The sequence below is a fragment of the Dipteris shenzhenensis genome, chromosome 17 (genome assembly GCF_047967505.1).
Source record: "Dipteris shenzhenensis isolate YYH24624 ecotype China chromosome 17, Dip_SZ_1.0, whole genome shotgun sequence".
Classification (NCBI taxonomy): domain Eukaryota; kingdom Viridiplantae; phylum Streptophyta; class Polypodiopsida; order Gleicheniales; family Dipteridaceae; genus Dipteris; species Dipteris shenzhenensis.
The window spans coordinates 11,881,039-11,893,307 of NC_141612.1; the positions used below are offsets into that span (position 1 = coordinate 11,881,039).

At 42.1% G+C, this 12,269-nt stretch overlaps 1 protein-coding gene across 1 annotated transcript in view; it reads right to left on the reverse strand.

Annotated features, from left to right (window-relative positions):
• Positions 1-3,942, reverse strand: part of LOC147891690 (protein TONNEAU 1b-like) — a 44,424-nt gene extending 40,482 nt beyond the window's left edge. Inside the window, exons 1-2 of the mRNA XM_087388227.1 lie at positions 3,698-3,942; positions 1,317-1,449 (exon numbers count right to left, since the gene is read on the reverse strand). Of these exons, the coding sequence (XP_087244353.1) occupies positions 1,317-1,449; positions 3,698-3,784 (220 nt within the window). The 5' untranslated portion in view covers positions 3,785-3,942. The remainder of the gene's footprint in view (positions 1-1,316; positions 1,450-3,697) is intronic.
• Positions 3,943-12,269: the final 8,327 nt, after the last annotated feature.

Here is a 12,269-nt window from a genome sequence, read left to right on the forward strand (position 1 = left end):
TTCATGGTAGCCTGCATGGCCACCATCTCTTTCTTAAGAGCTGCATTTTCTGCTTTGAGCTCTTCCATATCTTTGTTGCCCCCGTCTGATGTTATTTGCATGCCCTATATTTGTTGTAGCTCAACCCCTAGTGTGTGTACTTTATCCTGGAGCTTAGTCTTCTCATTTTCCCATCCTGCCCTCTCCTCCTCCTATTCTTCTTTCTTGACTGGTTCCTTCCTCCATTCTTCTTGTACCTTCCCTCCTTGTTTCTTGGCTTTTTCCTTCTCACCCAGTAGGGCCACATTGGTGGCCTCTAGGTTGTCTATTTCTTCTATCAGCACGAGACAAATTTTGTTGAGGCATGTGAGTACATCTGTGGGTACCTTTATGTGCTGTCCGTATTGAGAGGGCTGCCATAGCTGTCTCCAAAGATTGTTTTCCCCATGTGTCTTCTACTCCTGCTATTGTAGGCATGGTATCACTGCTAACTGTGACTTACAAGACCTGTGTGTGGCAGTGCAAAAATAGAGACATTTTCACATGTTTTACTGCCCTGGGTGACCTTCAAGTGTGTTGGTAATCCTTCTCTGTCCTCCTCCTGACTTTCTAGTGTTGCATTTCTGTGTACTTGCTGCTGAAACTCCCTTTTCTGCACTTTCTTGATTTGATGTTGATTTTCTTGATGTTCTTGTTGTCCTTGCAGCTTTGGAGCTGGTGATGGTGGCCTTGCTGGCTAGGTTGGGGACTGGAAGGCCCTCCTTGCAGGTCGTGAAGGCACCGGGGGTGCGGGGGCTAGGAGCAGGCCCCCGTGACCTGTTTTTGTGGGCGCCTATGTGCCAAGAGAGGGAGCGGGAGCAGACAGCTGCTCCGTGATGGCAGCTGCAGCCATGGCAGGGACAGAGGCCAGTGTTAGCAGGTCCCGGGTTGTGACAGAGAGCAGCAGCAGAGGCACTGGCACCATACGGGATAGCAGCAGCAGGAAGCGCTGCCTTACGGAAGGTAGCAGCAGGGGGCGGAGGAGGGCGGAGGGCTGAGGGGGCTGGGAGGGAGGGAGCTGAAGGGGAGAGAGAGAGAGAGAGGAGGAGGAGGAGGAGATCCTGTTATAAGTATGCTTTAAAAAGAAAACTTTATGTTCTGATCAAAATACATGGGAAATGGGAGTGGCTGAAAACAGGGGAAAAAAACATGAACCCTGCTCAGTATGTATACAGCTACTTGACTCGAGCTATAAACACACCCCCCCCCCCCCCTTTGTAAGACTAGAATACACCCACGTGTTCATAACAATTTGTTAATCTGAATTTCACCTTCAAGCTAAGAGGATAAGAACACACCTGTAGGGGAGGCATGAAGTTCCTTTGCATGTTCATTGCAGCTACCTAGTAATGAAAAAGAAGCGTTTTCATCATTTTCAAGTGCTCTGTCCTCCTCTTCTATTGCAGCAAATACATTCGCTCTTAACTCTGCCTGCACACACAAGTAGCATCCAAAGGCTCTTTTACGAACACAAAACTCAGTGATCCAATCTGTACATTTTACTCTCACCCATATAAGTTTACAGATAACAAATATGTATTCTTGCAGCAAATGAAATAAACTTTCTCACATTCCACTTTAAAAATGGCCAGCGATGCTGCGATAGAACAGGTAATTCTTAACTATAACACACAAATTTCAACTTGAAAAACATCATAGTTTCGGATCTTTTGATGTACACAAGATAAAAACCTAGTTGCAAACATCTCGTAATAGCAAATTGCTCTCCCTTTGCATACATTTTCTAAACTTGCCTCAATCCTCAACACTTCTGATAACTTTTACCCAGTGTCAATGTGGTATATCGTGGTGTTGGGCGGTGAGACTTTCTACAGGGAACCAAACGTGCATATATTTCCTAAACTTACCTCGAACAAAATTCCCTCAACACTTCTGATGATTTTTACCTACATGTCAACGTTGTATATCATGTTGTTGAGCAGTGAGAGTTTGTACAGGAAGCCTAACATTGGTATCAAACAAATATAGCTTCATCTGCTGCCCACTAGCTCCACTTATGTGCAGCCATGCTGCTGACTACATGGTATTCCTTTCCACTTCCACATCTGCCCACATGGCATGCTGATCCTCTGCCCATGTGGCAATTCTCTCATTCCCATGCCCTATGAAATTGTCTCCCCCCCATGTCCTCTTCATGTGGAGCTCGCAGGTGGCGAGTTGGCCCATCTATTCCACACCTCTTCTCAACGACCCACCTGATCAAAGAGATGCTCTGCCAGCATCTATTCAAAAGTTCTCATGAATACGTCAAAGGCATCCTCCAACACTGATCCATGCACCCCTCCCCTCTATATCATCCACGTACAGCTCCACATAATCCTCCCAACTCTTCAAGCCAACCCGGATCATACGACTCACATTGCCCAGCACATGTGGCACTGCCAAAAAGGTCACATCCTAGCCAGAATCCTGTAAATACCTAGTATCATCAACTACGTCACCACCATCCGCCACCTGACAAATGGCAATCTAACAATCCCCCTCATGATCTAGAAATTGCTTCAACCCTATTAGGTACCAAGCAATGATCGTCTATTTCAACCTGTCCATAATCCAGCTCCATCTGCAACCACTATCAAATGCTCCGATGTAGATATATCTCTACGGCTGATCCAAATTGATCTCCTCCACCAAAAATCCCACCAGAAACAGCGTGTCCTTCTGGGCCTGCTCTCACTGCCTGTGCCTGCTCGCTGCACCCATCTGCAGGCTGCCATACAGCCTGTACAGCTGCTGTACGGGCTGTTCTACTACTGCCGACTGCACAGCAGTTCTGCTCCTGCTCTGCTGTCCTGTAACTGCTGTGGGCTGCAGTGGGTTGCAGAGCTGCCAAATAGCAACCATGCCATGGGCGACAGATGCCACAACTGGGTCTCCCTCCAGCATACTGCAATTGGGTCTCCATACAGCAGCCTTCTTGATAGCTGGCCATGGAAGCACCATAACCTCCTCGAAGACCCTGACTACAGCAGGCATTGCATGCCTTGCACTGAAACTTCCCCCTAATTATTACTATCGCATTCCTGAACATACGTACATGTCCCTCACAAATGCACACATTTTACATTGCACAGACACGTCTCTCAGAAATGCACATAGGTGATACAATGTATCACGTATGATCCACACAGGTGATACATCGTTGTTCAATAGCGACGTGGCACCCTCTAGCCCTAGGAAAATTGGGAATCCAACAAACCAGCGTAAAAGTCAAGCATTAGATTATTGTGAGAAACAGGTGAAGAAGATCTACAAAGTAGGAGATCGAATGTAAGGAGGTTTCAGTATCAGACCAAATCCCCCTGTTCGCAGTAGGCTCGCCCACATAAAACCAGAATGTTGCAGCAAAAGAACTCCAGAAGAAAATGAAACGTTTTCTTTAACAAATCGACTTCACAGAGGAGGTTAATACACTGAGTGAGCAAACTGGGTGGAGCCGTTATGTCAGATCGTAAAGCAATTCACGAACGCGACACTTCTAGGAAGTCAAGGCCGTAATCTCATTAGAACCATCTAATCATATGAAGCAGTTTACCAGGAAGAAAAAGAATTCTCCACAAAAGCAGGCTGATTCACCTGAATTTTCAGGAAGCAAGCCACAAAAATGCGTAATGCGGTATTCTAACGACGAAATGCAGGCAAGAAGAGAGGCATTTACACGGATTCGAGCCAGGACACCCCTTTTCTCAAGGGTGCGAGTGACGAGCGTTTTGAGATCCATCATTTCGCGCGTGTAATCGTCCATGACCGTTTCTGTGGATTGAGAGCCTTGGCAACTACACCCCTCACTCCTCCAGACTAAGTCCTAAGTAGCTCCTATGCTACTTTATAGATCGTACAGCGGTATTTAAATCCCTTTATATATAGGTATATATAGCACTTAAGTCGGAAAGGGAAAATGTATATCCCGAGAGAGAGAGAGAGAGAGAGAGAGAGAGGGCACATGTATGCCCGCCTAGTAAGATTGGATGCTATTGGAATCAGGGCACATGGTTGCCGGACCTTAACGGAGTTGCGGGCACATACACAAGCTCAAGTCCAAGAAGCAACATTCTGGGTTTTTATTGGATATCCATCTCCTACCGAACCTTGCCTGCTTGTGTAACTCGATTGCATCCGTCAGGCATCCGCTTGCTTTCCGTCAAGCATCTGATTGCCTTACCTGCCTGAACCTTGCAAAAAATGCTGAGAGAGAGAGAGAGAGAGAGAGAGAGAGAGATCCCTTTAGGGGCCTTCCCAAATCTTGGGATCTCTCTATATAGATCAATTCCCTGTAAGGGGTCTAATGACATATAGAGGAGAACTTTTCGAGAAGGAAAGTGCTCTGAATCTCACAAGCAGCAAGAGGTCGTGAGTCTTATTGCGAGCATTTTTCAACCCGAAAAGGCTAGCACAACCCATTGTGGAGGGCCAGCACGAGGGGTTAAATGAATAACCCTAGTTGAAAAGTTGATTGTGGACGATGATTTTGTTCTTAGGAATCCGTGAGTGTTAGTTAAAGCTAATTGTGGGCGGCTTACATTCCTAAGGTTATCTAGAATGTTTGAGGTTAACGTTAGGGGGCTCGTTTCCCTCTATGAAAATGGCTACATCGAACGGTGGAGATTAAATCTTAGCCGACCACAAACCTTTACATGTGAGGGGAAGAAGATTGATATATGTTTTGCATAGTGTTTGGGAGAAGGGAGAGTGTTTTCCAAGATTGCAAGATTAAAATTCCTTAAATCACACTTTCATTTCCTTCCTCTTCCCCCTTGTGTCATTAGAGCCTTAATATTCATCATGCATGGTTTAGTCAACAAAGTTTTGCTAACTTGGATAACCTACTATTTTTAAGTGATTGTGGATTAATATTAGGAGTGTTAAGGTTTTTATCGGCTCCTCTTCATATTTCAAGTGTGAATTGTGGTAGATTAACAATATTGAGCACATGCAAGTGTGACTCAAAAATCGCGTCCATATGGATTTCATTCATGTGGGTAAGGGAAGGTATGTATCATAGTTGTATTGATTACAATAGGGTAGAGGGAGACATCCATGAAACTTTCAATGAAGTGCTACTCTTTAAGTTGCCTAACAAGCTCTATTTTGTCCTTTCTTTTATAAGGCTTGCTCTTAAATCTCTACATTTTGCTTCGAATTGGGGTGTTATAAGATCAAACGTAGCTAAGGTTTAGACACGCATAAAGATTGAAGGTTTGGGTTTTCTACATCGACATACCTTAGTTGTCCTTGATGACAAGTAGTTGTACCTACATGGATGTATTGGGTACTAAAGTCTAAAGCTCAAACACTAATTCTTCAGAAATGGACACACATCAAGACTGGTAGGAGAACCATGATCTGCAATCAATGTTTTGAATTCTCCAACTCCTCCAAGAGGAGGCCTCCATCAGTCTTGAGAATTTCTATGATAGTAAGCAATGTATGGGTGTCTACGATTGTGTTTGCAAATATCCCCATGCACCTAGTGGCTCTACTTCAAGAACGCCTTTTGGCAAGTCAATCAAAAGCATGTACCATTCTTGATGCATTTGTGTATATATATTTTGAAGCAACAAACAAAAAGCTAAAGTCATGGTAGTATTCTAGCAATCCTACCAATTGTGCTATTGAACTGTTAGAGGATAAAGGTGCTCGTGACAACATGCTACATAGCATCGGTGATTAGAACTCAAATCAACACGTTGAAGATAGTGAAGAAGTTTCCATGTTTGTAGATAGTGTTTGTGCATTGGACTTTGAGAGCTCACCCTTTTAAACCATGCACCAGTTGATTCATTATCTATAGATATGTAGGAAAAAATAAAAAAAGACATACTGCTTAATGACCATGTACCAATGCATCGCCAAGCACGCATCCAAGCAGCAAGTCACCGAGTGGAAGAACACCCTTCCCATGCTATCCCAAGCCCGTCCCACTAGTGGGATATCCTCACTTTCTATGTGTGAGTGTTTACAACTTTACATTTTGTTTGTGCTTATTAGGGTTCTCTTCACGTTGTTCATAGCTTCTTCTAATGTTTTTTGTGGCAAAAGGCAGGTTTGATTAGAAGGGACTCTCTAGTTGCTCATCGAATACCTCTTTCTAAAGCTTTAGTACATCTACCATCTTATTTAGCATCCACTTTAAGTCAAAATATAGGTGCTTAGGTGTGCTCAAGCATGCACTTTAATTAGAAGAGACTCACTAATTGCTCATTAAATCACCTCCTTCCGATGCTTCAACACATCTACCATCTTCTTTAGCATAAACAATAAGTGTTTAAGTATGCTCAAGCATTAGAAACTCATCATGCAACTATCAAAGGACAATGTTCATTTTATCCTCTAGTTGTGATCTTAAACCCATCCTCACTTCTTTGAACTCCATATAAGTTGTTGCATTTGTGAAAGCGTGCCATTCCCATTTGCATCTGTATCGATGGCTCCATTAGCATCAATGGAATAGTATATAGGGCATCATCTTGAGTCATTGCTTGTTAGCATTAGAGACCTGTGATGAGGAAATGGTACTACGATAGTTACATTAGCACCTACTAGTGCCTGACTACTTTGACGTGGTATGAGGGGACCATGACCTCATGCTTTCATACCTTTCAAATCCATATATTACATGATCATCTTGGGAGTGAGCTTGCAGAGGAGATTATTACCCTTATTTGAGCTACTGAATTTTTTGTTGCATGATCCTCTTGAGAGTGAGCCTGCGGAGGAGATTCTTAACCTTATTTGAGCTGCTAATTTTTTTGTTGCATGTGCCAGTAGGTGCGCACCCAATGTGATTACCTCCACTATGTCCACTTCCCTACTTGCACTCCCACTAGATGAAATATCTAGAGCAAAGACATATGGACTTTTTGAGAATTGAGTTATGATAGTATCAATCCCTATGTGGAAGATGTGCTATTTGACAAGATGTTTGCCAAAACTGTGTATAACTGAATTTAGCTTGATGATTGTTCTTGGTGGCAGTGTAGTGGTTTCTACCTTGGCCTCTTTGAGAGCCTCTGTCTCTAGCCGAGAATGCTTGTTCATGACTCTTGGAGTCTGAAATTAAAATCCTCCATATCTATGACAAAATATGAAGAGGGGAGAGGAGAAGAGTGGAGATCAGGAGAGAGGGCACAACTAGAGAGCACAACACAAATGACTAACTGTACACTAGATTTAGTTGAAAAAATAGAATATATACAACCCATTTAGGGTTAGGGTTAGGGGATCTAATCCTTTTCTTTATAGCACTCTATAAGGTTAGTGCTATGCACATATGATCACGTGATGGTGCTATGCACACATGATCACATGATGTTGAGCATGAACTCTCAACACCTTCCCTCAAGATCAACATCATGAAGTAGGCCTTCCCTCAAGATGATGATTCTGGGGATTCGAAGAAGGATTGAGCATTACATTCCATCACACCCCTTTAATGGAAATGTCCTTCCTCTACGTTAAACCAAGAGCTAGTTGGTGTTTCTCGAATAGCTCTTTACCGAGTGGTTTGGTAAAGATGTCTGCAACATTCTCTTTGCTATCACAATGCTGTAGTGTGATGTCACCAAGTAACACTCTTTCTCTGATGAAGTGCTCTTTAACATCAATGTGCTTTGTCTTGGAGTGATATACTGGATTCTTGGCCAATGCTTGAGCCGATTGATTATCACAGTATATTGTTGTTGGCTTTGACTCATCAAAGTAATCTGTTTCTGACAATAGTCTTTTAAGCCATATAGCCTCACATGAACCTGTAGGGAGTGCTCTATATTCTGCTTCAATCGAAGACAAAGAAATAGTTGGCTATTTGTTTGACAACCATGATATAGCACCTTGACCAAGGAAAAATGCATATCCCTGTGTCAATCTCCTAGTCTCATGATCTCCGGCATAGTCACTGTCACAGTATCCATGCAACCATGGATGACTTCCTCTGTATTCTATCCCAAACTGTCTTGTACCTCTGATGTATCTCAAGACTCTTTTGATTGCATTCCAATGAAACTGTTTTGGATTTGCCATAAATTGTGCTAGTGAGCTTACTGCATAACAAATATCTAGTCATGTGATTGTCAAATATATAAGAGATCCGATGAGCTGCCTATAGTATCTGTCATTGACTATAGGCTTTTCTGAATCTTTAGTAAGTTTCAAACTCTGTTCCATGGGAGTGGATGCAATCTTGCAATCTACCATATGAAACTTCTTTAGGAGACTGTCAACATACTTGAGCTGACTCATGAATGTGCTATCTAAATCTCTCCATAACTCAATTCCAAGACAATAGTGCATAAGTCCAAGATCTTTCACGTCAAACTCTGCAAATAAGTCTTGTTTCAATTTTTTGATGAAGCTATCCTTGCTTCCTGTCACAATCAGATCATCTATGTACAAAAGTGCAATAATAATGTCTTCCCCTTGAACTTTGTAGTAGAGAGTATGATCTGCATTGGATTTCATGTATCCTAGATTAGCAAAATACTTATCAATTCTACTGTACCAATTTTTGGGTGCTTGCTTCAAGTCGTAGAGACTTTTCTTGAGATGGCAAATCTTATTCTCCTTTCTTGGTTCAACATAACCTAATGGTTGTTGCATGTAGACTTCCTCGTCTAGATAACCATTGAGAAATGCATTCTTGACATCGAGCTGATACACATACTATCTGCTGAGTGTTGCTAGTGATATCAAGAACTGTATGGAATCCATCTTTGCTACTAGAGCATAAGTCTCATCATAGTCTTGACCATATTGCTGTGCAAATCCTTTTGCAACTAGTCTAGCTTTGTATCTTTGAATACTGCCATCTGGATTGTACTTCACTTTGTATACCCATTTGTTTGCTATGGCCTTCTTTCCTGGTGGAAGGTTGCATAATTCCCAAGTATTATTCTTATACAAAGCATCCATTTCTTCATTCCTAGCGGTTTGCCATTCTGGCTTGTCTACTGTGTCTTCGAAGTACACTGGCTCTTCTGTAGCCATGATGGTAGTCATAAGAGCATAGTTGGTGGTTTCCACCTGAATTGCTTTGTCTTTTTGAGCATATGTCAATCTAGCTAGAGGTCTGCTTTCCCTAGTAGACCATCTGAGCTGTTGTGGCTCTGCTTGGGGTGTTGCTGGCAATTCTTGCTCTTCTTCATCAACCTATTTTGTAGATGACTGTGAAGCCAATGCTTCTATCAACTATGTAGGTGAGGTTTTCCATTCTAATTCCTCATCAAAGATTACTTCTCTAGAGATAATGACCTTGCGGTTGATGGGATCATACAATTTGTATGCTTTGCTTTCTTCACTGTAGCCAACCATGATGCATTTGTGTGACTTCGCATCCAATTTCTTGCGATGATCATCATGTATGTGGGCATATGCTATGTAACCAAATATGCGGAGATGCCCAATGTGTGGCTTGTGTCCATTGAATGCTTCATAAGGAGTCATACCTTGTATCGGTTTGGTAGGAAGGCGATTCAGCAAATAGTTTGCAGTGGCTATTGCTTCTGCCCAATACTGATTCGGAAGATGCGTTTCACTAAGCATTGTTGTAGCAGTGTCTACTAAAGTCCCATTCTTCCTTTCAGCTCTTGCATTCTGCTGAGGAGTATCTACACATGTGAATTGTCTTCGAATGCCGTGATTTATGCAAAAGTTCATGAATGCTGAAGACATGTATTCACCTCCTCTATCTGATCTCATGACCTTGATCTTCCTGCCTATTTGGTTTCATGGCTTTGAATTCTTGAAATCTGGAAAACACTTCAGATTTTTCTTTCAGAAAGTAGACCCAACAATATCTGCTGTGGTCGTTGATGAAAGTCAAGTAGTAAAGTGAACCATTGATGTTGTGGGTTTGGGCATAAGCCTATACATCTGTATGTATGAAATCAAGAATACCTCATGCACGAGAGGTACTTCTGCCAAAGTTGGTTCGCTTTTGTTTGCTGAAGCAACATGCTTCACAAACCTTTCCAAGAAATTGTAGCTTTGGAATCCCAATTGCCATATTTTGATTCCTGAAATCTAACAAGTACTTGAAATTGACATGACCATATCTCTTGTGCCATTTTGCAAATAGTGGCATTTGTTGCAGTTAAGCTAACATGGCATGCTTATCTGGTACTGTAGCTAGCATTATGTATAAGCATCCTTCCTTGACACCTTTTGCTACTAGCTGATATCTTTTGGATTTATCTCTGATAGTGCATTCATCACTGTCAAAGATGACTCGATAATTGTATTCGATCATTTAACCTACTGACAAAAGGTTCTTGCTGAGCTTCGGAACATAGAGCACATCTTTTACCAATCCTTTCGTACTGGTGAAATTGTTCATAGGGATAACACCTGTCCCTTGAATTGGATTCGGTGTATTGTCTACTGTGTAGATGACATTCTTCTGTCCTTCTAATGGCTTCATTTTTGTGAACCATTGCTGATGATTTATCATGTGAGATGATGCACCACTGTTGATATACCAAGGATCCTGTTCCACTTGGTCGACTTGATAGCTAAAATCCTCTTTGGGATTGTAATCAGTGTCTAGGTACACTGTCTAGGTACACTGTATCAGTCTGATGCATTTTCTCACTTGCAAGAAACATATTTCCATGTTCATTTGCAAAATGACTGTGACTAGAATGTCCACCATGATGATTTCCTCTGCCTCAAAAATTCCCTCGATTACTACTGGATTGACCTCCTTGGTCATACTGCTTCTTGTAGCAATCTCTTTCATAGTGTCCAAACTTGTGGCAATAGTTGCACTGGATGTTTAACACATTAGTGGATGCATTTCCTCATCCTTGAAATCTTCCTCGGTTGGAATGATTTCCTCTTTGCTGATTTTGATGCTGCTGAAAAATGATGCTGATGCTGATTTTGATTTTGCTGATGATGTTGTTGCTGATAATGACCACTTTTTTTATATGATCTACCTCTGCCTCTGCCTCTGAAGCTATGAATGCCTGATCATTAGAATGACCTTTTCATGCTTGAATTGCTTGAGTCCTAAGTTCTTCACCAAGTAGAACTGACTGAAGTTCTTTCAGCGTTAAAATTTGTTGTTGGATGGCAATACTCTAGACTAGATTCTCGTATCCCTCTCCTAGTCCATTCAGGATTACTTGAACCATTTCTACGGGGTTCATAGTCTCTCCTGCTGCTGCAAGTTGATTGTTATAGTCTTTTATGTGGAGTACATAAGCATGACTGGTTTTTCTACTATTGCGGAAACTCTGGTTGATCTGGTTTCTCAATGTGAGAATCCTGATGTGTTCTTGGACTCGTAGAGAGCTACAAACATATCCCATGCTTCTTTCGATGTCTTGATTGTGTTGAGTTGTCCTAGCATGACATCTTGCACATTCGGCTTGATCAGATGATAGGCATACTTGTCTTTCTTATCCCATTCTGCCTGAGCTTGGGCAATGGCAGGATCTGCTACTGGTGCGGAAACTATTTGTGTAGCTGTAGATCCCATTGTAGATCCCACTGCTGGTGCTGTGACAACAGATGGAGTAGAGCTACTTGTGGTTGGATCGGCCAATGGTCTAGGTGTAGACCCATCGACATACTCCCATTTAACTTGAAGTACAAGAATGGTCTCCATTCGGTATTTCCATGTATCATAATTAGAGTTGTCTAACTTAGCAAATGCTTCCAGATTGAGGTTGCTAGTCATAGACATGGTGCAAGAAATGTACTCAAAAGTGTCATGAAAATCTCTGCATGAATCAACTGCAAATACACTAACTGTGGCAAGTGAAATATCTGAACTGTCGGTGAAGATAGAACTGCAATATAAAAAATCTGATCTGTATTACAAGGCTTGTGGCAATGATGTTAGCTGAGAGGCTTTACAAGGTTGAAATGATGTGCACGATGCCGTGAAATAGCCAAATAGGCCTTACAATGGTGGCATGTGTGTGTGAAATCAAGTGCTATCTACCCACTGAAACAATCTGCAATGCCTCTGTACTCTCTGAACTCTGCTCACTGAACTGATGAATGTAAGGTTTCAGGTAATGTAATGATGTGAAACCATATGTGAGCATATGGACTGACTCCGAGTAGGTACTAGGCAGGAATTTAGGGCATGGCTTAGATTGGCAACTTGGGGAAATTCAAAGCGTCCCCTCTATGGTGATCTAGTCTACTCTAATCTAGATCTATACCAACCATCGATCGATGAAAGAATAGCAAATAATTCCTTTTCTTTTGTTCTTTTTAAGTGT